Genomic DNA, 26,060 nt, shown 5'->3' on the forward strand with positions numbered 1-26,060 from the left:
TGTGGTCTGGGAGTGGGCCGAGGCAGGCAGAGGAGGTGGGGAGAAGCCCAGGAGTCTCAGGGACTGGACCTGGTCCTAGGCCCTCTCTAGCCAAGGCCCCTGCTCCCTGCTGGGGACAGGCTAGTGTGGAGATGTCCACTGAATGGAGGCATGAGAGGGATGCTTGTGCCCACAACATCCCGGGGACAGGAGGCCTGTGGGGACATCTCCCACGCTCTGGGCGTGAGGACACCCTGGGTGTGGCAGTGCAGTCGGTCACAGGGGCGCCTCCGACACCTCCTTAGTCACCCACGTCCCTGTTGGGTCCCGTCCTGTGGAGGCAAAGCACAGGTGTGGGAGGTGACAACACCAGGCCCCAGTGCCCTTGGCCAGGCCTGGGCAGGCGGACACTCTTCCCACGGCACAGGGAATGGAGGCCGGGTGAGCCCTGGGGACAGAAGAAGGTGGGCTCCAGATGTGGGAGGGCCAGGAGCATCCAGCACCAGGGTCCATCGGGCCAGCCTGGGAGCAGAGGGGAGCAGGTCCTGCCAAATACGTCCAGATGGGACTGGAGCGGGGCTGGCCTGGAGCCCCAGTGACTTCCTGCCGCCCACCTGCTCCCCAGCTCCTCACCGTCCTCCTGGACAGAGAGGTGGCCTGCAGGGGAGCTGCCCCCGCCTAGCCACAAGGAGTGTGGACGGGGCTGTTCCCAACAGTGAGGGGGCTGTCCCCGACAGTGAGGGGTCTGTGCGGGGATGGACACGAGTTCCGGCTGCCCCGTGGGTGACTGGAGTACCCTCCCAGGCCACGTGTCCAGGTGGGGTGGCATGCAGAGTACATGCCCAGTGCAGCAACGAGGAGCAGCCTGGGCACCATGGCCAGCCCTGGGGAGGAGGGGAGGTGGACGGTGGGCAGAGTGGGAGACCAGGACCCCAGGTCACTCCTTCACATGTGCCTTCAAGTTGTTGAAGGCCTTCTCGTCCACCACCAGCCCTGCCCAAGTCCAGTTCAGAGGGCCGGTCCCCAGGTCTCCTCAGGCCATCTTGGCTCCCCCCACAGGGACAGCCTGGGGCTGGCACCCCGCTCCCACCCCAAAGCCTAGGCCAGGGGCAGCGGGAGGGGGCCTGAGGTTGGAAGAGGGCAGGACAGAAGCTGGGGGCTGCTGGCTGGGGATCTGGGCCCCAGAGGCTGGGGAGAAACAGGTCTGGGAGGTGCCATCCTGTCCCCAAGGGGGGACAGCAAGTGCCGGGCACGGCCCGAGCAGGAAGGGGTCCCTGCCACTTCCACAGGAGAGCAGCTTCCGGAGGCATGCACCCTGGTGTTGGTGGAGCGCGCCCTGCCTCCCCCACGGCTCTCCCAGGTGCCAGGAAAGAGGCTGGTCCCAGCTTCCAGGCCTGCTACCCAGCCCCCATCTGGGACCCCAGCCCAGAGGCCCCAGGCCCAGCCTCCAACCTGGCTCCAGCCCCAGGGGCTCTGAATCCAGGGAATTCTGTCCTAGGAGCAGGAGCCGGAAGCGGGGGAGGGAGGGAGAGAGGCCCTGTCCTGGGTAGGCCGGGGCTGGGGGCTGCCCACCCATCTAGGTCAGCTGCAGCTGCAGCTCAGCCCTGCTCGGCTGAGTCATGGGGCCACCGTCTCCAGGCTGGGACTGAGTGAGGGATGGTGGTGGGGATGGACGTCCAGCCCCTGGAAAGCATCAGGTTCCCCCTGTACCCAGGTCCCCCTCAGTGCCTCCACCAGCCGGGGTTCTGCCACGCAGCCTGGCTCCTGGCTCCCTCCCCCACAGCACGGGGCCACACAGCTGCAGTGGAACCTGCCCCAGAGCCCCAGGAACACACACGGTCACCCACCAGCAGAAGTCCAGACAGTCTGGCCTCTTGGTGGGCATGATTCCCTCACCTCACCCTGTGCCAAGCCCCGGGGAGGGCAGACACCCCTGTCCTCAGGGAGCTGTCTGTCTGCAGGGGACAGGGAACCAGAAGTGCTGATGGCCCCAGAGAAAAGTGGACGAGGCAGTGTCCGTGAGGCAAGGGCGTGGGTGACCTGGGAGGGTGCTGCTGAATACCCCCCCCCCCGGAAGGGCAGCCTGGGCCCATGGAGTGACAAGAGCAAAGGCCTGCAGCAGAGCCTGCCTAAGTGTCCAGGAAGGACAGGAGCCGGTGGGGCTGGGGAGAGGTGGCCAGCCACACCAGCAGGGGTGGGCGAGGAAGGCGACGTGCTGCCTTGGGGCTCAGTCAGTGGGCTCAAGGGCACATTGAAGTCGAGGTCATGGGAGGCACAGAGGCCAACAGTGGGGGAAACTGCCCGAGGAGGGGCCGCTGTGGTGTGATGGTGGGGGCCTGGGCAGAGGTCAGGTCCTTATCAGGGGTGAGGAAAGGGAGGCCAGAGGCTTGGAATGTTTGAAAAATGCCAGTTATTATGAGGGGGATGGCTGGGGGCAAAGGTTCGAGTCAGAAGCCAGGGCCGGGGCTGGGAGAATTAGGGGGGCTTGGGGTGCTGTCGGATGACCCCAAAGTGGGGGCTTCAGGAAAGGAGGCAGGAGACATCGTGAGGAGCGGGGGACCCCACCCCACCTGGGGACGCAGGTGGGATCTCAGCCAGGAGGTGGGGCTGGGTGACAGCCCAGGCAGGGGACAGCCACAAGCAGGAAGGCAGCTCAGAGCCTGCAGGTAGGTCCCCAGGGCACGGCATCCTCAGAGCAGGGGTCCCCTCCCCAGGATCCTGGAGAGACGGGTGCCGTCAGCTTCTGTGTCCACCATGAGGGCCCGGGGCTCGGGGCATGCAGGTCCCTGGAGGAGGCTATGGCCAGAGGCACAAGCCCGGGGACCTGTTTCAAAGGCAGCCTCCAAACCTGAGCTGAGCACCACAAGCCAGCAAAGCCACGCCATATCAGGTTACCTCTGATGTCTCCGCCACCAGGATGTCGCATCTCCTGTGCCACGATGGTGGAGATAGCTGGGAGGGTAAACAGGGGTGCTGGCGTGCCTGCTGCAGGGGGCAGCACGGAGGGAGGCCAGCAGGTCCAGCAGGCCGCAGCCTCAGCCTCACCCAGCCACACAGAGCTTCCATCACAGAACCCAGGAACAGACGGGCGTCAAGGCGGTGCCGGCGCGGCAGGCCTGGGGCGCGGGGCTCCAGCGGGCAGGCACACGGCAGCTCCTTGACGGGCAGGGGTTGGGCCAGTGTGGCCAGGAGCAGCCTGGGAGGTTGTCCCAAGGGTCCAGTGCAAGGCCACAATCCTGGTCAAGGAGAGACCAAGGATGGCCTGACAGACGTGCAAGGGAGACACCCGGGGTGGGTCCAACCTGTGTCAGGGGCTGGGGAAGTGGCCAGAGGCAGCTCTGAAGTGCCCAGGGACCCCACCTTAGCCTCAGCCCCCAGATGTGACCAGCCCGAGCCCCACGGCTGCCCTGAGCCCTCCCTGCTGAGGGGTGCCAAAGCCCAGGTCACCCAACAGGTGAGGGATGTGGCCGCTGTTAGCCTGGCAACGCCCCTGCCTTGAGGGAGGCAGCAGTCAAGTGGTAATGGGATGGACAGAAGTGGTGGACAAGAAACAGGGACATAAATCTGCCCCACCCTGGAGCCTGAGATGCCCACGAGATGTCCGGAGCAGGCATCCAGCACCCTGGGGCCTCAGGCCTGGGCTAGAGTGAAAGCTGGGGAGACATCCGTGTCTAGAGGGTTCATGAGAATGTTCTAGAAAGAGGAGAGCCATGGAAGGAAGCCCTGGATGGCCAAGGCAGAGTGTCCCACAGAGGGAGAGCTGGCGGTGTCTCCTGGAGAAGATCGGCCGGGGGGGGGGGGGGGGGAGGCGGGTCAATGTCAACGTGGCAACAGGGACAGCCAGGTACGCATGGAGCCCACACTGTGGTCAGGAGACCCCACGAGGCCTGTCCAGCAGGTGGCCAGCGCTGGCACCAGGGGGAGGGGACGGCAGTGCCACTTCCCAGAGGCTTGGCCATGAGAGGAACACAGACGTCTGTTGGGTGAATGAGTGACAGTCACGAGGAGGGGCTCCACCGAGTGTGTCCAGACGGACCCCATGGCTGGCCGAGGGGGGCACAGATGCAGGCAGAGAGGACACAGTGGTTCTGGCATGGAAACGGAAGCCAGCAACAGGGTCAGGGTTTTCCAGGGAAAAAGGAAGGGGACAAAGGGACAGCTGGACATGAGGACAGAGAGAGGTTTGCTGGGATCCTGGGGCGGGGTGCATCTGGGGTCCTGTGCCGCCCGGGCCCCAGGTGTTGCGGGGAGCTGATGGGAGCGCAGTCAGCGCAGGGCCCACGGAGGCAGCCCTGGGTCGGACTGGAACCCCAGGGGCTGCTGCCCACCTGCCACCTCCCAGGGCCCAGGATCGCTGGCTGCCGGCTCTGGCCGAGGCAGTGGAGCTCCCTGCTTCCCTGCACAGAGTGTTCTGCCTGGCGCCCTCCTGGCTTCCGGATGCAGGCCGTCAGCAGAGGAGAATCAAATGCAGGTGGGGCCCGGGGCCGGGGCCTGCACAAACTCGGCTTCTCTGCTCCCAGCGCCTTTCCAGCCCGCCCTGCATTCCTGCTCGCCCCCCCCCCTGCCTGGAGACGGGCAGGCGGGCGGGGGCAGCTGCCTCCCCAGGCAGGACCTCGCCAGGCCAGGGAGGGGCTGGGCAGACCCTTGGGGAGGCTGGGTCTCCTCCCTCCCCTCCCCACCTGTCAGGGGTCCTAGGCAGATTCCTGCCCTCTGTGCACCGAGTTCTGCCACCAGGCCCCGCTCCGGGAATGGGGACAAAGGCCATGCGGGAGCTGTGTGCTATGCGGGCCCCTCGAGCTGCCACTGGGTCACCTCTGTCCTGAGCCCTCCTCCAGGTTGGCGTCGGCAGTGCTGGGAGGCTGTGGCCGTGGACGGCTCCAGGTGCACGTCGGCCCCCACAGGGATGTTGAGGTGGGGCGAGCCCAGTGTCCAGCAGTGTGGGGCCCCTCGGTGCCAGCCCAGAGGGCTGTGACTGGACACACTCAGACCCCCATGGGCTAAGGGCCAGGCAGAGTGTGAGCCACATGACCACCCAGGAGGACATTCCAGCAGCTAGAGGAGCAGAGAGGGAGCCCCTGTGACCAGGGCCAATGGAGAAGAGGTGGCCAGGAGGGGCAGCAGAGGCCGGGGTCCCAGGGCACCCCTTGGCCATGGGAATGACTTCATCTTTTGCTCAGAGTGCGAAGGAGGGGTGAGGGGCAGGCCCCTGTGTGTTCTAAATAGAGGAGTGAGTGGCCTCCCTCTCCGACTCGGGAGGCAGAGCAGAGTCCTCAAGGTCACCCAGATGTTTCCTGGCCACCTCCCCTGCTGCTTCACCTCACCCTGCCCCCACATTAAAGCTGTCTGGTGAGGATCCTCCGGTCGATGTAGACCTTTGGGGAACTTGTCCTAAAGGGATGTCAGGACTCGGTGAAGTATAATCGGTCACACCAAAGGCAAGTCTGTGGTTCAAAACCGTCCCTCACGAATCCAAGCCTCCCCAGAAAATGCAAACCTGAACGTACTAGAAGGAAACATGTCAGCATTGGTCTGGGGAAGACTGTTCAAGCACGCACAGGCCCGGACGACCCAGGGAGGACATGGCTACAGGAAAAGGTGAAGAAGGAAAGAGGAGAACTAGGACTCGGGAGGGGCAAAGGCCCCCAGCCGGTGGGAAGTGGTCTAAAGCAGGCGTCTGGAGAGCCGGTCACACCGTGTGGGCGATGGAGGAGAAGGCTGGTGGCCGCTGGGGCTGTGCGTCCTCATCGGCCTGCCGAGCTGAGGTGCACCGGTATGGCCTGGAGATGGGGTCCTGGAGCACCAGGAAGACACGGCTTCATGCAGAGGGGCCAGCAGAGGGGCCCAGACTGAGTGTGGGGGCAGGGCAGGGTCGGCCCCACCCTGGGGGCCACTTGCTAGGGCCTGGCCCCCCTCAGGAGGAGGAGCTGGCAGAAGCCTGAGGCCATGCCGGTGAACCTGGTGGAGGACTCTTCCTGCCCTGGCACCCATCAGAGGGCAGGAGCCTGCGTTCCGGAGAGGCCTTTGGTCATGGGGCCATGGTAGGGCTGATGGTGGCAGTGGCTCAGGTCACTTCCACGGTGTGACCTCTTCTGGCCACCCAGCAGGCAGAATGGTGAGAGACATGAGGACAGCAGTGGGACAGGGCCTTGGTTCATAGCCTCTAAGGCGACACCCACCTGACAAAGCATCAAGGACCCAGCCCCACCGTGGACACCAGTTCTGGGCCCAGGCAGGCAGGAACCTGCCTCCCCTGCCCCAGGGGCTGTGGAGTCCCCAGGTGACATGGCACCGCCATATTCCTTAAACAGTGCTGGGTCCCCCAGGGCTGGCACCCACTGACCCCATGCCAGCATTAAGCATCTTGAGGTTGGCCCTGAGGGTGGCTCCCAGGGTGGCCTTCACCCTGTGACCCCACAGGGACCCTGGGCTGCCCCTCTAGGAGGACCACCTTGCCTTGAACACCATCCAACAAGGCTCCCAGGGAAGCATGGGCTGCTGCCCCAGGGCGTCCAGCCCGGGCACATCAGCGGCTTCCTCCCCTGGGGCTGGGCCCTAGCCTCCCTGGCCTGGCCTGGCCTGCCCGGCTGGCTAAGGCAGTCCGAGGATCCAGGCCTTGGGGGTCCCAAGCAGGGATCAAGGCTGGGCAGGTTCTGCAAAAATTTCTCTTGAAAGACTCTTTTTCAAGATTTTCTTTTGAAAACAAATTCATAACCACATCAAACAGAATCCCCCATTGCCTCGGGTCTGATCAGCAGCCGCCGAGGGCCTCTGACGAGCTGTTATTCTAGTTGCTTTGCTCTCTTCCGAAGCCCGCGTAAGTCGTCTATGGTTATTAATCGCTGAGTCGAGGCAGGGCACAAAGGGGCTTCTGTTGGCCCTGCCCTTTTAATTTCTATCAAACTGCAGATAGTGGCGAGATCTGAGATCCCAAAACTGATCTGTCTCATGGCTCTTGGGGAACACCAGCCAGTGCCTTCTCTCAAAGGTGGCAGCGCCTTGCAGGCACCTGCCCATTCAGAGGCGTCTCCTGGGGTGGACGCCCGGCCGGCCTCTCCCTGGGCTGCTGGTGAGGGCTCCCCTCCGCTCCTTCGGCAGCATCAACAGGACCCCAGAGGGGGGACCCGGGCCAGGCAGCTCAGGGACCATCTCTGTGTGAAGTGCTGTCTCGGGAACTGAGGTCTGGGGCTGACAGGAGCCACCCTAAGCCCAGGCCAGGGCCCTTCCCGTGGCAGGTCAGCAGGGCTGGACGCAGGCAGGGCAGGGAAGGCCCCTTCCACAGGGTGCCCCCAGAGCCCTGGCACCCCGCGGAGGTGCAGGTAAGCAAGCTCCTCCCCACCCCAGCACGTGACCTGCTGGGAACGCTCGCTTGTCAGAAGAGGAAAGGAAGCCTCACCAGGTCCAGTACCTGTGTCTCCCTTGGCCTCCAGGACCAGTCTGAGCAGCTCCACCCCACCCCACTGGGCCCAGCAGAGCCAACAGGCCAACAGTGTTGTTCCCAGCCTCGGGGCCTGGGCACTGAGGTCAGACACCAAGCTCTGGGGGACGGCCCGGAGGAGCACATGGTGTCCACGCTGGTCTGGAGGAGCAGCTCTCCCCACCAGGCGTGCATCTGGGGGACCCCACGGCAGCCAGGACAGTGTGGGAAGGACCCAGAGGTGACTAGATGACCCCAGAGGACGTACAGCAGCCCACAATGCAGGACAGCCCTGTGGGTGACCAGGATTACTCAGAAAGATCCTGCAGGCAGCGGGGGGAGCTGGGGGACCCCACAGATGGCCAGAGGGACCCAGGTATCCACCCCGGCACCCAGAGGCTTGGAGAGGTCCACTCTTTCTCCCTGCCTTCCCAGCCCTGTTCTTCTTATGTGAGGAGGGGGCAGTGTGAGGCCCCAGACTCTGGCCAGCTCAGGGACCCAGCAGCCCACTCATGAGACATCCCTGGGGACCAGAGACCCTGACAGTCCCTCAAAACACCAGTTGCATAGCCACAGCCACAGGGTCACAATGAGCTTGGGAACCAGCCCCAGCAGGGCGCGTCAGGGACTCCTTTGGTGGCACCGGAAGGGAGGCTCAGCTGCGCTCCGCCTGTAGCCACCACCCCCACCCTACCCCATGCTCCCACCCCATTCCTCTGCAGGAGGCTGAGCACAGCTCTCCACGATGCTTGTCCTCCCTGTCACCCCAAGGTGGCTCAACACAGAGCCACACCCAACAGCCACCATCCTCTGAATTAGGTTCCCCAAGAAGTCCCTACAAGGCTTCCCAACCCCTTAGCACACATGGGGCTCCAACAGATGTTCAGACGCCGTAAAGTGAAAATTTATGAAACCACAGATTTTCCTCTGCAATGTATTTGGTGCTTTAATTAATGCCAAACCAATCAATATCCAGCAAACTTAACCCAGGCCCAGAAGCCAGGCAGCGCCCCAGGCACTGTCCAGGAGGATCCACCCAAAAGGAGCAAGCCTGGAGCTGGCTGCACCCACCTTCTGTGCATCCGCAGCCCCTGGGCCTCGTTTCCCCACCCAGTCCCTGAGACCTGGCTGCCCCCCGACTGTTCTCCCAGGGCAGAGGTAGGTAGGGACTGAGGGGGCTGGTCCTGCTGGCAGCATGAGCCTCAGGGGTCCAGCAGGTGAATGAGAGGGACACCCCCCGCCTTGCCCTCTACCCAGCTGCTCCCTCCTGCGTCAGCTCCGCCCTCGGCTCTCAGCGACTGCTCCTGGGGGGTTTGGTTCCAGCCCCTACCTAGCTCTGCCCTTGACCCAACACCAACTATCCTCCCGTTTTGCCCCGAGTGTGGAGCCCTGGGGCAGGGGCTGCAGGGGGCCAGGTGGACCTCAGTGGTCCCAACAGTGACCCTGAGCCAGGCCCCTCTTCTGCCGAGCCTGGCATCGGCCTCTGTGGCTGCTGGCGGTGGCTGTCCTCTGTGACTTCCAGAGAATGAGGATGCTGGTGGGCCACAGAGTGGCTGCAGGCCCCCAGCCCAACCCAGCCAGGCAGCCCTGCAGCCTCATCACAGTGTGGGCACATCAAGTTCACCTGGGAAAATAGGGAATGAGGCCCCCGTGGCCTGGGCAGTCCACCTCAACACACAGCTGTCCCTGGGCCTGGGATGGCTGCAGGCAGAGCAGGAGGGACTGGGAGTGTCCTGGAGATGCTGCAGCCACCATGGCTCCAGGTTGGGGACACCAGGCTTCCTCCTCCTGGGAGGGCAGAGGCCCTGGCCATGGAAGGAGCCTGTCGGTCATTCTGGGATGCAGGACAGGCCTTCCGCCCCCACCCAGGAGAGACGGCTCCTCTCCCTCAGCCCCTTGGGCAGGCCCCAAGCTGCCGCTCCTCCTTCCCTGCACCCAGAATTGTAGACAGGAGGGTGGAGGACCGTGGCACCCATCCTGGGGAGCTGGGCCTGGGCCCACAGAATCAACGGGCTGCCCACCTGGCCAGCGCAGGGTTGGTGCCCACTCTGCCTCCAGCACCCCTACACTCCAGCTCGGCCCCAACCCTAGGGCCCAGGTGGGCCCCAGGGGTCAAGCCTGTCAGGGACAGCGCGTGCGTGTGTGATGGACAGAGGCCCGGCACACTCCTCAGGGCCCAGCAGGCAGCTCGTGCCTGAGTCGTCTCCGTGGTCTCTGCTCCATGAAGCAGCTCTGCAGGCCTGGCCCTCAGGTCCCCACCCCCCCCCATTCCTGGAGTTTCCAGGGCTCTCGGTGGGGGAGGGGACTACGACGACCCCAAGAACCCTGCAGGCCAAGAACTGGCCAACGCAGCCCTGAGCCACCCACGGAGCCCACAACCTCCCCAGACCCCCATGCAGGAGAGCACACTGCTCCTGATGGGCACCCCTCTCCTCTGACTGCCCACGGCCTGCTCTGGCCTCCCAGGCAGGGCCCTCTCATCTGTACTACCCTCGGGGCCAGCGGCCTCTTTCTTCCACACCGTCCTCTGGCTCCTGGTTCATGTGGGGCTTCTCTGTTGGCCCAGCAGCCAGGGGGCCACCTCTGTGGGGCACCCGCTCTGCCATGTTCATTCCAGGTCCTGACCCACCTCTAAGCCACCTCCAGGCCCTGTCCTCTGAACCCTCCCAGGCCCTAAACAGTGTCCAGCCCTGGTCTCTGCCACGCAAGCACAGTCCTGCTACACTAGGCCCGGCTGCGTCCAGCTTTCATGTCCTCCAGACTGAGCAGACACAGCCCTGGTCTCTTTGACCTCACCCGGGAGGAGCCTGGCCTGGCCCCAGGGAGCTCAAGATGGTGGTCAAGTCAGTACTCCGGAGCCAGGTCACCTGGATGCCCCTGAGGGCCTGGCCAGAGCTGCAGAGGCTGGGAGCAGGCTGAGAGACCTCCAGCCGCCAGGTCCAGGGGAGGCCGTGGAGGGGCACAGACTCCACAGTAGGCACATGCACACACAGGCAGGGTCGAGGGCAGCGCTGACCAGGTCATGAGTGGCGTGTCTGCCGCGATGCTGGAGGGGCTCTGCACTGGGCTGCCCCCACCTTCACACTCGGCTCTGTTCCTGTCTCTGCAGGTGACGCAGCTGGACCAGAGGCTGGTGGTCATCACGGACCTGCTCCACCGGCTGCTCTCCCTGCACCAGGGCGGACCCCCTGGTGGGGGCGGGGCCCAAGTGGTCCAGTCCCGCAGCGAAGGTGGCTCTGTCCACCCCAAGCTCTTCCTGCCCGGCAACTCTCTGCCCACCTACGAACAGCTGACCGTGCCCCAGAGAGGACCTGATGAGACATCCTGATGGGGGCTGGGCAGGGTGGGCCTGGGTGGGGAGGCCTGTGGAAGCCCAGCGGCCCCCCCCACCTCCCTCTTAGCAGGGTACCCACCTGGACCTGGCCACCTCCCCAAAGCCCCTGGGAGAACGACGTGGTTCCCGTATCGGAGCCATGCCACCAGCAGAGCCCATGCTGAGGGGCTAGGCCAGCCACCTCCTCCCCACCAACGGGTACTAGGACTCAGCTGGGTGTTGGGCCCCTCTTAGGCTAGGCCATCACCCCAACTGTGGTGACGGCGTCACGTGCATGGCCGCTGGGGCACGGTGGTAGGGTATACCCAGGGCATTGGGCCTGGCCTGGGCACAGAGAGCCAGGATGCGGCCCAGGCCCAGGGGGGCCAGCCCGGTTAGATGAGGGGGCTTCCTGGGGGAGACACAGGAGTAGCCTGGATAGGGTCTGTGGGTCTTTGAGCCCTGCCTCCAATTCAGGGCCCAGCAGGGCACAGGCAGAATGACCAGAGGACAGCCTACCACAAGGCCTGAGAGCCTGGCTCGACCCTGGGGCAGGGGATGGGGGTGCCCACCGCACACTCTGGACAGGCAGCTTCTCCCACCCCCTGTGGACAGCAACCCCTGCATGTGGTCCCTGCCTGTGATTCTCGCCTGGTCGGAGCAGCTGGACAGACCCACAGACGGAGCCACACACCCCTCACCAGCTGCCAAGCCAGGGGATTTCCATGCGGGACGGGCTCCTCCGGGCATCGCCGGCTGGTCTGCGGTGGCTGGGTCTGTTCTAATGAGGTCACGGTGTGATTTTGATTGCTGATTGCGCAAGCCTTCCCCAATAAACACGGAGCGCCGTGGTTGATCTTGGCCCTGCTCTCGCCTTGATTCTGGAGGATCAATGAGACCTCGGGCCCTGCCCTCCTGTCTCCCATGGCTGCCCTGGGCATCTGCCCCTCCTGGTCCAAGCTCCCCTACCTGGAGAGGAAACTGTCCCTCCTGGTCCACAGCCCCTCACGGCGGGACCCCTATGGTGCCCAGGCAGCCTGATCAGGTGTTCCCTATCCACACTGGAGGGCTCAGAAGCTCAGAGGAGCTGTGACACGTGTCAAAGCCCTGGTGGCCCTGGGGATTCCACTTCAGGTGGGGTTGGCCACACAGGACCACGGTGTGGTCACTGCCTGTCTCCCAGCAGACCCTGGACCTAGAGCAGGTAAGTCTGGTCCAGAGCCTGGTCTGGCTGGGGCAGCACTGATGTGCCCCTGGGCAACCACCCTCAGAGACAAGCCAGGGCCTCTCCATCTGCCCTACGCAGTCCTTGCTGGCCCTTGACCCAGGACGCCCCCTCTCCAGGACCCCAAGTATTGGCCTCTAAGGTGGTGGAATGCAAGGAAGGGCCAGGCCTCCCCGTGCTCACACCAGCCCTCACAGCCTCGACCTCCTGTTGGCAAGATGATGTCCCCCACCTGTCCTGCCTTCTGGGTGGAAGGCATATGCCAGGTGGGCTCCATCTGCCTGCCCTGGGCCGATGCCCACCGCTCACTGCATGGCATGCCATCCTCGCAGCGGCCTGTGAATTTGAACAAGACACCCTGGTCTTCAGGCCAGTCTCAATGCTCGGGACTCTGTCCTACCCCTGTCCTTCCAAGGTCCATCCTGACCAGGCCACCAGAGCCAAGGGCATCTGAGGGTGCCAGGACAGAGCTGTACTGAGGGTGTGCAAGCAGGGGGTGGCCAGCAGTGGGGACGAGGACCCAGGTGTGAGGTGGCAGGGAATGAACTCCAGGTCCCTTCATGCTGAGCACCCCCAGGCCTGTGGCTCCTGGAGACTCCCCCATGAGGCCCTGGTGTCCTCCTGACTGGCACTGACCTCCCGTCCACACCCACGGGAGGCGCGCACGTCGAGGACAACTCGAGGCAGGCCCTCCACGGTGCCCGGCCAGCCGCCACGGCAAGCCCGGCTGCGGCGGCCGCCCGCTTTGCTGCCACCGTACCCACTGTGTGCCCGAGGGCTTTGCTCCTGGAAGGGCCTTTGCAGCCCTCTCGGGTGTGAAATGCAATTTACCTGAAATAAAGTCCAATTATGGAATTAGCTAATTAAAGCCTCGGTGCAGGCTGGGCCCAGCGGCCAAGCGCTCAGTGCCCGCCCGATGCCCGCGTCTGAGGGAACAGATGGCGCCCGGCCTGCCGCGCCGGCCACATTCCTTCACTCTGTCCCCCGATAAGTGACCTAGACAGCACACGACCATCTGGTGTGTGACACGTCCTGCGGGCCCCGGACAATGGCCCGGCAGACCTCTCCGTGAGAGGGCCGTCGCCCGGGCAACGGTGGCATGTGCAGCCCAGGCCCATTCACGGCCCCTCCCTCGGCCCCTTTCTTCGGCCCTTTGTGGGCCTCGCCTCGGCTGCCTGGCGGCCTGGGCTGACAATACCCATGAGTATTTGTCCGCAGAGCTGGGCCTTTGTCTCCAAATTGGGCTCCCTGATTGAGGTCCTCAAGGACCAATGGGTGCCAGGAGCATCTGCTGGGGGGGCCAGGAGGGGGTCCTGCCTCCCGGGGCACCCAGCTCCTCTGCCCAGGCTCCCCCTGCCAGGCTGCCCTCCGGGGGCACTGGACTTGGCCCTGGGGTGGCACTGGTCAGCACTGGGGTTCTCCCACCTTGAGGCCAGGGCTGGGAGGAGGAGCCTGGGCAGGGCAGGTGCCGCCCACGCACCTGCCACCCCTGGCTGTGCCGAGTGCCCTGGAGCAGGTCTGGGAAGGGAGTGATGGAAATAGGACCGTCAGCTCAGGCACACAGTAGGTGCTTAATAGAGGTAGCCAGAAACATCGCCCGAGGGTACAACACTGGGCTCCAGCCCCTCACGGGCCTGCTGGACCCAGGCTCCTCCCCGGCCCTCCTGCATCCAGCTTCTCCCTCGGGAGCCCCTCCCCACTCCAAGCTGAACAGCTGCCCGAGCCCTGCACCCCCACCCCCAGCCGACTCTGGTGTCCACTGCCTGGCCAGCTCCCGAGGTGCTGCCCTGCCTGCGGGCCCCTCTCCCAGGAGCCAGTTTCTGCAGCCAGGCCAGTGACCCCAGCTCCTCCCAGCTCCTTCCCCTTTAAGGGAAAGACTTCCTTCCAGCCATTGAAGCAGGCAGGTGGCCCCACGGGAGGAAGGGACTACAGGGAGCCTGGAGCCAGGCAGCTGGCACAGGTCTGCCCACTGGGTGCTCGGAAAGCGCCAGGGAAGGAGTCTCATGCCCGCCTGGAAAGAAGCGACCCGGCGCTGCTCTGGCCACAGGGCGCCTGGCTGCGGCAGGGACCAGGAGGGGAGGCCATCTGCGGGGCACCCAGGGGAGGGGCCACACTCTGGGCCTGAGGGAAGGGACCAGGCCAGCCCAGGCCCACCCACAGCTGAGCTGTGGCTCTAGGACACCCAAGCCAGCACCGTGGACCTGTGCGTCTCTGAGGACCCCTCCCCAGCTCCACCCCGGTGCTGCCCGCTGGCCTGCAGTGGCACCCGTGGGTCCCACGGCTGTTTCCCCCTCCGGACCCCAGTGTCTCCCTGGCCCACGTTTTCCTCTGGCCCCATTCTTGAGGCCTGGGATGGAGCTCAGGAGCTGGGGAGGTGGCCCAGGCCCTGAGCCCTGTCACCCCCACTCTGACCCTCGGCCAGGGCAGGTCCTCACCTGGGCCAGCCACGGCTGGGGGCCACGGGGCCTGGGGTGGGCACGGGGCAGCCAGAGTTGAGCAGAGTTCCAGTCCCCCTGGGCTCCAGCAGCTCCCACCAGGGCACTCTCCAGCTCCACTGTGCAGCACGGCACGTGGGCCAGCCTGCGGGGCCCCATCGGGGGCACAGGAGCCCCCGAGCCAGCGACCTCCGACCTCAGTTCAGGGGCCCCTCAGCCCCACGAGGCCGAGGCCGAGCCTGGAGCTGCCCAAGATGGCCTCGGCAGCTGGCTCCACCTACGCCCCTTCTGCTTCTGGCTGTGGACCCACAGCCCTGGAGACCCATCCCCGGCTCGTCCCATCTGCCCTGACACTTCTTCCATGAAGAGCTTAATATTTCTGAGACAGATTTAAAAGGGCGGCTCAGGCTGCCGGGCACCACCTTCGGGCAGGGCCGGTGCCCAGGAAGCCCTGGTAAAGCCCTGGAGCCACAACAGGGTGCTTGCTCCAGGAGTGAGTCACCCGGGGAGGCCAACCAGGCACCTGGACACCTCAGAGCACTGGTCTTCCCCCCCAGGGGCCAACAGAGAAACCGGGCCCCTGGGCAGGGCCAGGCAAGCACGGTGTGTGACTGTACGTTAGAAAACCCTCAGAAAAGACGGAGCTCGCGGGGTCTGGTGGCACAACCTGCCACCCCAGTGATTGGGGCAGCTGAGACAGGAGGACCACAACCTCAAAGCCAGCCTCAGCCACTTAGCAAGGCCCTAAGCAACTCAGCGAGACTCTATCTCTAAAGAATTTTTTTTTTTTTTAAGGCTGGGATATGATTCAGTGGTTAAGAACCCTTGGGTTCAATCCATCATACAGAAAGGAAGGAAGGAAGGAAGGAAAGAAAGAAAGACTAGACCCTTATCTCTCACCAGGCACACAAAAGTCAACTGAAAATGTCTCAGAGTTAGACCAGAAACCATGCCACTCCTACGAGAAAATGCAGGGGACATTCCACCCTGTAGGCACAGGCAATGACGTCCTCAACAGGACCCCCAAAGCTCGGGAAATAAGCCCAGGATTGATAAATGGGTGGCATCCAATGAAAAACACATCTGCACCACAAAGAACCCAATCAGGAACGCGAACAGGGAACCCAGAGGAGCGAGTCTCGGAGAGAGGCTGAAACCTGCGACAGACAGATGACCCAGCTAACAGAGGGCAAATGAATCCAACAGAACTTCTCCACACAAGAGATACAAACGGCCCAAAAATACATGAAACAATGTCCAACATCTTTAGCAATTAGGGAAATGCAAATCAAATCCACCCTGAGCCGTCGTCCCACACCGGCCCGTGGGGCAGGGCTGGGGCTGGGGCTCAGGGCAGAGCACCTGCCTGGCACAGGTGAGGCACTGGGTTGGATCCGCAGCACCACGTAGGAATAGATAAACCAAATAAAGGGATTGTGTCTGTCTGCACACTTTAATTTAAAAAAAAAAGACTATAAATGCCAATCAGTGCTGGAGGATGCGGGAGAGGAAACCTTTACCCTGTGGGTGGACTGTGAATCAGCCCGACCCCCGTGGAAATCAGTAGGGAGGCTCCTCAAAGACCAGGCAGGGACCCTCCACGTGACCCAGCTGCCCCACGCCTCGGTATTGACCCTGGGGAGTCAGAGTCACTACAGTGACACTATAGCAGCACCATTCCCGGCCGCCAGACGACGGAGCCAGCCCAGGTGTCCCTCAGTGGACCGGGGGATAGAGAAAATGTGGTGGACAGGCACAGTGGAGTTTTAGCCAGCCACAGAGAAGGAGGAAATTATGCTATTTGCAGGAAAATGGATGGAGCTTGAGAGCATTGTGTTAAGTGAATCAAACCAAACTCAGAAGGTCACGGGTCATGTGTTTTTTCCCATATGCAGAGGCTCGAGAGGAAAAAGGAAAAGAAAGAGGGGGTCTCGTGAGAATCAAAGGGAGATCGGTAGGGGAAAGGGACCAGGGTGGGAGGAAGGGGGAGTGCGGGGGGGGGGGGGGGCACTGGCCGGGCCACGCTGCTGCGTTGTGTGCGTGGACAAACACGGAACAACAGATGCCCCATTGTGTACAACCATAACGCACCAATAAAAAAATGTGGGGAAAAAGAAAAGAAAATCCTCAGAGAAGAAACGGAGCTTCCAGCAGCAGAAAAGTCCATTTCTGGGCCAGGAAGCCAGAGGGCAGGGAAGAATGGCCTGGCCAAAAACAAGCTGGCCTTCTGGGACCCCAGGGATACCAGGGCCAGGTCTGAGGAAAATTCCCAGGACCCATTGCAGCTGGTCTGCTGGCCCACACAGGCTGGTGAGTCATACAGCACTGAACCTGCCTGAGATAGCCAAAAGTCAGACGGTCCTTCAGGGCATGCCCACTAGTTCCAAGAAGGCTGCCATTGCTCCAGCCACAGGGGTAGTCCAATTGGATTTTCAAGAAAATCTGTTATGCCTGACCATTGATGAGCTAGCCAAAACCCCACCAAACCCTGTGGTTGTTTCTTAGATTTATCCCTCCCTACATCCCCCCTGTGCATACACACACACACACACACACACACACACACATACACAAGATGAAAGTCACCTCCATTGTGAAAGTACATGAAGGTAGTGGAATGAAGGACAAGCCAAAGCTGGAAGCCAAGGATCCGGTCCCTCTCCTGGCTCAGCCATGCTCCCTTTGTGTCCTTGGGCAGGACCCCTGACCTCTCTGGGCTGAGAGGTCATCGCAGCCCCCCTCCCCAGTGCTGGCTGCAGAGATGAGTGTGAAGCCACTGACCAGGGCCAGGGCGGAGCGTGCTGCACCTGGAGATAGGTGGGCTCCTCTCAGCACCAGCCCAGAGACGACTCTGAGGCAGCAGTCCACAGAGCAGGTCCCCAGGGAGTGGGCAGCACCTCCCAGCAGGGCCTCGTCCAGCGCCAGTGACCCAGCTGGGCAAGGGCCTCCAAATCCGTCCAGTTCTCCCTGAATGGCAAGGGCAGCCCACACAGCCCAGGGATGGAGGAGAAGTGCAGCCCGAGGGGCCAGAGGGCCTTGCAGAAGGGCCTCAGGACGGGCACACGGGAAGCACGGACTCCACTGTGCCTCCTGCCCAGGACCATGGGAGTGACAGGCAGAGAAGGCGCGGCCACTCACCAGAGGAGCTCGTGCTGGGCAAGGCTTGGACCTGAGGCCCAGCCCTGGAGCCAGGGTGAGGCTCCCCAGGCCCTGAGTGCTGGGGGCCAGGCCTGAGCCGGCCCCTGGGGGACCCCAGCGGAAGCCCAGGGAGCCAGCCCTCAGCGTCGCCCGGGAGAAGGGCCTGTCCTGGGACTCGAGGTGGCTAATGGCATTAAGTGGCTTCAAAGGGCCTTAATCAAATCCCCTCCCCCATCCACAGGACCACGTCAAAGCCCTGTGGAGGGGAGCAGGCGCGGACAATGGACTTGGGTCTTCCACTTGACTGGCCGGCCCTGCCGTCGGGGTGAGGCACTCCTGCTCCACCCGGAACTCTGGCCCCCACCGTGTCCCCAGGGCCTGGGGTGATGTCTGTCCTGCCCCCAACACTCAGTAGGGTGGCTACCGAGGACCACCGTGCACCACAGGAGGGGGACTGGGGGCCTCGGGCCTCTGAAGTCGGGTTCCGGCCTGGGGGCTGGGCCAGAAGCCCTGCTGCCCTCTGAACTGGCCTCACGGTGCTGTGGCCTGGGCGCAGTGACAGCTTCCTGAATGTCCCCCGGGACTGCTGCGGCCCAGCCACCTGTGGTCCTGGTGGGCCACTCAGAGTCCCCCGAGAACGCTGCTTCTCCCTGGACAGACAAACCCCTGGTGCAGGTTCCAGGGACCCCAAATCCACAGTTGGGAGAAGAGGGCCCTTCTGCCCGCCCCCCCGCACTCCTGGGCTCGCGGCAGCAGGAGCGCCCCTCCCCCACACGGCGGAGCTGGCTGACCTTCTCTGGGAACTGACCTCTGACCTCCTGCACACAGTCCTGGGGTTCAGCCCTGCGTCCAGCAGCCTCTGCAGAGGGACATCTGCTGGTTCCCAGGATGTGGCCCTCCCAGGTGAATCTGGGGACCACAGCCACACACCCTCACTGGGACCCAGACTGGCCACTACACCCAGGTGGACGGTGGGATGAGACACATGAGGAAAATGACGCAGTTGGGAACACCTGGAAGGGGCCTTCTGCTCCTCCTCCCGACACCCATGTCCACTGGCTACTTCACCACGACCCCAGGAGACGCCTGCAGAGAGGGCAGCCTGGTGGGCAGGGCTCCCGGACTCCTCACAGAGGGGGCAGCTTGAGCTCGAGAGCAGGAAGTGTCTGCCCTGCGCTCGCCAGGCCTGGACGTGGCCACCGTGTCCTCCCCACGCAGACACACATCCAACGGGACAGGATGTGACCCAGGCCCGTGCCCAGGCCCAAGGAGCAGGTACACGGTCACACCCAAACGCAGAGCTCTTGGCTGGCGCAAGCCCCCACACTCCCCACTTAGGAGTTTAGGAAATACCACCCCAATACGCAGCTCAGGTGTGACGGAGGGGTCCCCTATCCACCTCCCACCTGAGAGACTGACCTGCAGACGGCGGCCTCCCCAGCAGCTCTCCTCCCCCACGGAGCCCAGCAGCTGGCCCTCGGCTCCAAGGCCACCTGAAGCTCTCGTCTGACCGTCCCTCCAGGCATGTCCTGTGGGACCTCCACATGCCCACCTGACAAAGGGGGTCTCTTGTCCTGTTGAGCTCCCTGTGTCCGTGTCACCTGCAGCCCAGTCACAGAGCCCACGGGGTAGGAGGAGGCCACTTTCCACTCCCATTCCACCCGGGACACCTGTGGCTCCCTAAGGGTGTGCAGAGGACAGCCCTGTCCTCCCGGTGGCCGTCAGCCCTGCCCCACCCCACCCGCCTCCCCCTGCCTCAGGCCCAGCAGGCAGACCTGCGTCCTGAACGTGCCCACAGCCCCGTGTCCAGCGGCTTCAGTCACCCAGCGCCCTACTGCCCGGCTCCGAGAGCCCTGCCCAGGCCTGGCTCCGCCGCTCCAACGGCCCCCGCTGCCCAGGAGCCTGAGAGGCCTCGGGCGCAGACAGACCGCTTCCCTGCAGCTGGCTGGGCCCTCTCCCCGGGGAACAGGCTGCATTGTCCCCTCAGCCACCGCCTGGCTCAGGAGACACCCAGGCTCCAGGCTGTGAGGTCACCGGGCCTCCGGAATCCACCTGCAGCCACCAGCTCGGGAAACTGAATCCCAGAAGCAGATGACAGCTGCAGGTCGGGGACAGAGTGCTCACTCAGCCCCCATGGGGGCCAGCCTGGCCCAGCCTGGGGCCGCCTCCCCACCCAGACCCACTCCCGAGCCCAGGGCCCAGGGACCTCAGCCAGGGACGCGCTCACCCTGGGGCCCGGGACGGCTGGAGAAGGCCACCTACTTCCAGTGCCTCGCAGACAGCAGACAGCCCAGAGCAAGCCCAGGGACCCTCCAAGGCCAGCACGAGAGCGGTCAGTCGGATACAAGAGGAGGCCGGGCCCAGGCACCTCGCTCTCCTGCTCGGGTTCCTGTACTAAGGAGGAGCAGGGCAGGTGGAGCAGCCCTGCCTGCGCCCACCTCCAGGGTCCCCCTGAGTGAGCAGAGATGGAGAAGTGACCGGGAGAGGGCACTGGGCTGGAGGGCAGTCTGCAGAGAGGGCAGCCTGGCCAGGCAGGGCTCCCCGGACTCCCCACAGAGGGGCAGCTGCAGCTCCAGAGCAGGTTGGTTCTAGGGTGTGGCCAGCCCCACCTGCGTTGCCATGAGGACAGGAGACCCCCACCATGCTTTCCTCTCCAACAGGAGAAACCAGAGAGCCTCTGGGACCTGGACCTCAGCCACAGTCTCACTTTCCTGTCCCCACCCCAGCCCAGGGCTGCAAAGACCAGCCCCACTGCCCCCAAGTTCCCTGTGGAAGAAAATGGCTGAGCCTGTGGCCTCATGGGCCCTGTGGAGGGACAAGATCCAGGGCCTAGGTGAGGCTGGACACCCCACCCCCCCCCACAAAAAAAGGCCATTTCCCTCCTAACAGGCCAGACTGGCCACCTGGGGGCCAAGCAGGAAGAGAAGGATGGTGTGGGCAGGGACACAGAGGTGGTCTCAGGCCACTGGACATTCAGGCCTCAGAGGTGCAGGGCAGGCCCAGAGGTGCTCACCCAGGCTGCCCGGTTCCCTCCTGTGGCCCCCGCCCAGCCCTGCCTTCCCAAGGCCACGAGTCGCCTGTCACTCAGCTCTTCTGCCCGGCTGGTCATACTGAAAAGAGCATCCTGTGGCCGGGAGGCATGGCTGTCAGTGCCAACCCAGCCCAAGGAAGCACACCAGCAACCAGGCAGCGGAGCCCAGCCCCAGGCCCACCCCCTCAGCTCCTCCCAAACCCACCGCCACCTGCCAGCGGGCCCTTTCTCCAGTCTCCACGGAGCAAGCTCTTACTCATCCCGCAAAACCCAGCACCCGGGCCCTTTTCCCCGACGCCTTCCCAGGGTGGCCCAGGCTCCCCCTTCACAGCACCAGGCCCAAGCAGACAGTCTGTCCTGGCAGTTGACTCCCCTCCAGATGGGCAATGTCCCCAGACTGCATTACACAGAGGACATGTGACAAGGTGACTCCTTGGGGACCAGGAAATGCTGGCCTGCAGGAAGTCTGGACTTGTGAACTCCTGAGGACAAAGAGCAGGGGCCCGTGGTCACTCACATTAGGCCCTGGGCTCCACTCTTTGCTGTAGCCTGAGACCTGGCCCTGGAGACTGGGAAATGTCCACTGGGAATGGTGGAAGCCAAGCGCAGCTCCATGCTCTGTACCAACCACCTCCAGCACGCGTCCCCACCGACCCGCCCACTGCAGCCTCAGGAGCCCCTGGGCCACTCCTAGGCTTGTGCCTACATCCCTGGGCCCAGCCCAGGTATACCTGTCCCCCCAGACATCCCTACCAGGACTCAACCAAATCCCACAGCCTCACCCGATGCACCCTGTCTCCTTGTGGGCAAGCCCACTGAGTGTCAGGTCAGTCAGATGCCAGGTGCCCAGCCCAGAGCACTGCCCAGCATGGCAGAAAGTGGCCACCACCCTCAACACCATCACCCCTGGCTTCATGTGGCTGGTCCTGCCTCTCACACACATACCCTGGTCTGATATACCTCACTCCAGTTTCCAAAGAACACTTGAGTGCTAGCTGCCCACCTCCCACTCCCCTGTAGCAAGATCAGGAGCAGCCTGCTCCGCCCAGTCTATCCAGGCAAAGTACAAGCCCTGGTGGAGAAGCCCCCTCCCTTAGCTCAGGGGGTCCAGGCCAGGCTCCTGAGGACCTGCCCCTGAGGATAGCTGGCAGCCACACCCCACACCAGTGACCTGAGCCAGGCTGTCTGGGGAATCTCTGCATGCCTCCGCCTCCCAGTTTGAATGTGCCTGTCCAGAGGACTTAGGTTTATGCACTTGTCCCTGGACCCTCGTTTCTGAGGAAATTAGTTGGCAGGGTAATTCTCACTAGAGTATTATTGACTTCCCAATTTCCAGTTTCTTCTTTTTGGACAGTATTTTCGCCCTGGAAGGAGAACCTGAGAGAGCCTCATCTGAGCCCTGTGGTGTGGATCTCTGGGCAGATTTGGACATTCCCGCCCCTGCTAATGGGAAGTATCTGAGGATCCCCATCAACGGTCAGTCTCACTCACAGGCTTAGGGCCCAGCCCTTGCCAGCACCCTCCTGCATCTAACCCCAGACCAAATCCCAGGTCCAGTCCACACAGGTGACCCCAGGCCAGGCCATGACCACTCCCTTTCCTGGGCCTCATTCAAACCTCAGTTCAGCCTACCTCCTCCAAGAAACCCCCTCATCACCCTCCGGCTGGACCCACAGGGTTCCTACTGACTGCCCAGAGCCCGAGCTAAATGGGGAGGACAGACAGAGGCCACAGGTGGACCCACCCCAACAGTATCACCAAGACTCCCACTTGGACAAATGGCCCAGGGAAACTGAGGCCCAGAGACTGCCTCTACTGGTCCCCAGGCCTTTAGGGACCCTGAGGGTTGCTGTAGCAGCCCACCCAGGGCCCCTGCTTGAGGGTGCCCAGAGTCTGACCCCCACTGTAGAAAGTTCAGGAACCAATCAGGGGTCCCCAAATGACCAGGCTTCCTGAGGGGTCCCACTATCCCTAGGACTCCCAGATGGACAGCCTCCAGCAGGCCGTACCTCCCCGGAGTCTGGGGGTTCCTGAGGACACAGGCCGAACACTCTGGGACTCCGACCCAGCCAGCCCATCCACCCCGCATGTTGCAGGCCTGTTCTCCACGATTCAGGGCGTCAAGGACCACGGTGCAAAAACAAAACCTGTCCACGTGGCTGTCTGCCCTTTCTCGGCATCTCCCTGTCAAGGGTCCGGTCCTGTCATGCCCTCCCCTGGGGCCTGCAGCAGGACGCCCTGCCTCCTGACGAAACCTCTAAGGGGCCTGGCCAGGGGAGGCGCAGGGCACGCGGAGGCCTCGGACCGTGGATGGGGCACCGAGCTCGGGGCCTGCCCTGCGCGGTCTGGCGGCCACCAGGCCTCCAAGTGCCCAGTCCGGGCCTGGGCCGCGAGGGGCCGCGGGCCGAGCAGGCGGGGCGGGGGCCGGGGTCGGGGGCCGGCGAGCTTTAATGCGCGGACAAAGCCTCATTTGCAGGTCAATACCGCGGCACACTCGCCTCTCCCCTCGCCCGGCGCCCTTTGTCCGGCCGCGCCGCTCCTCGCCAGATGGCCGCGGAAATGCTAATTTCGGGCGCCCCCCGCCCCCCGCGTTTAATTGCGCCTTTGCAGATGGGCCGCGAGTGTGCGCTTCATGCAGATGAGCGGCCGCCTCGGCCCGCGGCCTCCGCGAGCGCCGGGAGCGCGGGTGGGGGCGGGGCGGGGCCGCGGGGGCCCCCCAGCGCGCCGCCGGCACGGGGAGCACCCAGCGCGCGGGGCGCGGGGAGCGCGCTCTCCTCCTTTCATTTCTCCAAAATGGGATCTTAAGTGATTCTGAATGAAAACAAATTGGCCCGCTTTCTTCTCCGCACAGACGCACGCACGGCGCGGTGGGAGCCTGGGCGCAGCCCGGGAGGCGCGGGGCGGGCAGGGGGTGCCCGGGACCCCACCCCTGCGCCCCTCGGCCCCTGCCGGCGGCGGCCCTGCAGACGTGGGTCTCTAACCCGAGCCCAGGGTCCTGGACGTTTCAATCAACCATAATGAGGCGCCCCGGCCGCCCCGCCCCGTCACCTTCCGCCTTTCAAGGCAGAAACATTCCCAGGCTGGGCCGGGCCGGCACGATCTCGGGGGTCAGACGGCCTCCAGCCCAGCCCCAGCAGGGCCCAGGCCTCCGGCCCCAAAGGCCAAGGGAAGATCCTCGCAGTGCCCGCGGGGCCTGTGCCCAGAGCCAGCCGCCTGACCCCTCAGCCTGCAGGGTGGGAGCAGGGCCCGGCCGGGCCTTTGACAGAATGAATGCTGAGCAACGACGGGAGACTGGGCCGGTCCCTCCGTGATTTCCCCATCTACAGCAAAATGCCCACCACAGACAGAAAACCCACACCTTGGTGCGTGATGACCTGCCCCACCACCCGCTGTGAAAGTGACAGGGCCGTTTTCTGGGGAGTGAAGATGCCCCATACGCAGTTCAGCCAGAGAGCTTTTAAAAAGGATCATTTGTCCCCTAGATTCACTCTGGCAAAGCGGACAGGCAGTCACAGGCAGGCCCACCAACTGGTGCCCGCAGGGTCTGAAGTCAGCCCAGTGGTGAATCTGGTCCAACTGCCACCATCCCTGCGTGGCCTTCGGGCCCCACCTTCCCACCCCAAGGCCTCAGTGTGGCCCTCCAGGCCTGGTCCACGGCAGCACGTCCCCTGTGGACTCCTCTCCACCTGCACCCCTCTCCCTGGGCAGCCCAGGAGCCCCTGGCTTTGCCCTGGGCCACACCTCCCTCACGTAACTTCTGTCCTCCTTCCTCTCTGAGTGCCTAGCACCCCCTGCCCACAGCCAAGGGCTCAATCCTCAGTGCCCACCCTGTGTGTCAGGAGGGCAGGGCACCGCCCTGACCAGTGCCAGCCGCTCTGCTCTGTGGCATGCGGCAGCAGAGCCACGACGTACCATGTAAGTTTCCATGGTCACAGGATGGAAACTGTTTCCTATCAATGCGGAAATAACAGGCGCCCCCTCCCTTGCTTTTCTTTCCAGGAAACGGTTCAAATGGGATTTTTTTTACCCATGTGAGACCAGCATGCATGGGTCCTAAACCCTACAGGTCCTGCATTAGCCCGGGTCTCCATCCTCCTCCAGGGAGACTACTCACACACAGTGGTCTGCACCCTGCTGCCCGGGCTGGGCCTCGCGGGGTACCCTACTTTGGTTATATACACGCACAGTGTGATCTCCTGAGAGTATCTGTGACTTCCTCCTTTCTGCTGCCACTCCTGCTCAGCATGTCCAAATTCTGCAGGCTCGAAGAGCTGTACCTTTTTCCAACATGAAGCAAGACGTAGCTTCTTCTCCAGTGCTGGTAATGTCATCCGCTGCCAATTGTACCGAACTCTTTCACTGTTTCTGTGTTTACCACACTCTTGTCTCTTAACCCTCTCTTAACCCTCTCATATTGGTTAAACATTTTCAGTGAAAACAATATACAGCCAGTCCCCAAATTACCATGGGCAACTCACCATGGCCTGAGTTAGTTACCATGGCGTCACTTACCAGGGCCTGACGTACCATGGCTCACGGATGATTCTTCGACTTTACAAAGGTGTGAAACTGATACCCACGCAGTAGAAACCAAACTTTGGATTTCAATTTGGACCTTACACCCATTCTGCTCCTCACCTTGAATACAGCACACAACAGATCTCGCGAGTGGTTTGACACTGCGCTAGGTGATTTCTCCCGGCTGTAGACTGATGGGATCTCTGGGTCATGGCCAGCGAGGTGAAGCTCTGGTATTTGGGGGCCTCGCTGGACCGAGTGTGCGTGGGCTTTTGATATTCCTCAAGTCATAGTGGGTTTATTGGGCTGTAACCCCTCAGAAGCCACGGAGCACGTGGATGTGTGTATTCTAATGCTTTCAAATGTGTACTTCTTACCTAAAAAGTAATGTGGGTCCCACTGAGGTAAAGTAGAGCCCCCAGACTGCCTTCCACGGTCATCTGTCTGGGGGAAACTTTACTTTCCTTTTCGTACATTTCTGTATCGTTTGCTTTTTTTTTTTTTTTTCTTTTTACAGCAAGCACATGATATTTCTACAATGGGGGAGATATAAGACTATTTTCACTTGCGGGATTAAAAAAAAATAAAAAACACTGTTGGCTTGCCAGCCATGTGACCTGGGGTTGTAGCAACAATGCCCCAAGCTGGCCCCCAGCCGACGGGGTCACCCAGCCCAGCCCCTGCCCCAGCCCAGCACCAGAGTCTGGGGGCAGGACCACCTTAGGAGAGGGCTGCCTCAGAATGGAGTCCTGGGGGCGCCTCAGTAACTAAACCCCCTTGGACTGAGGCCAGGGCAGACCCACTTAGTGCCAAATTCCACTCGGGCCTGCTCTCAGTTCCAGCAAAATTCCTAAGTATATTGTTGTTATCGTTATTATTTTGCAATTACGTGACATTTTTTAAATGCCTGGAGTGTTTTTTCAGTCATTTTCATTAGCTCCTTCTCGCTCTGCCTGAGACAGGTCAGCATTTTGCTCACCAGGAAGCAGGCAGGCCAAGGCTCAGAG

General features: G+C 63.0%; 1 protein-coding gene across 3 annotated transcripts in view; it reads left to right on the plus strand.

Moving 5' to 3' along the window:
* Positions 1–10,721, plus strand: part of Kcnq1 (potassium voltage-gated channel subfamily Q member 1) — a 284,802-nt gene extending 274,081 nt beyond the window's left edge. For all 3 annotated transcript variants that reach the window (XM_026411297.2, XM_077797616.1, XM_077797617.1), the window contains one exon: positions 10,503–10,721. In XM_026411297.2, coding sequence (XP_026267082.1) covers positions 10,503–10,721 — 219 coding nt within the window. The remainder of the gene's footprint in view (positions 1–10,502) is intronic.
* The last annotated feature ends 15,339 nt before the right edge of the window (positions 10,722–26,060 follow it).

This window comes from Urocitellus parryii, chromosome 4, assembly GCF_045843805.1.
Source record: "Urocitellus parryii isolate mUroPar1 chromosome 4, mUroPar1.hap1, whole genome shotgun sequence".
Classification (NCBI taxonomy): Eukaryota; Metazoa; Chordata; class Mammalia; order Rodentia; family Sciuridae; genus Urocitellus; species Urocitellus parryii.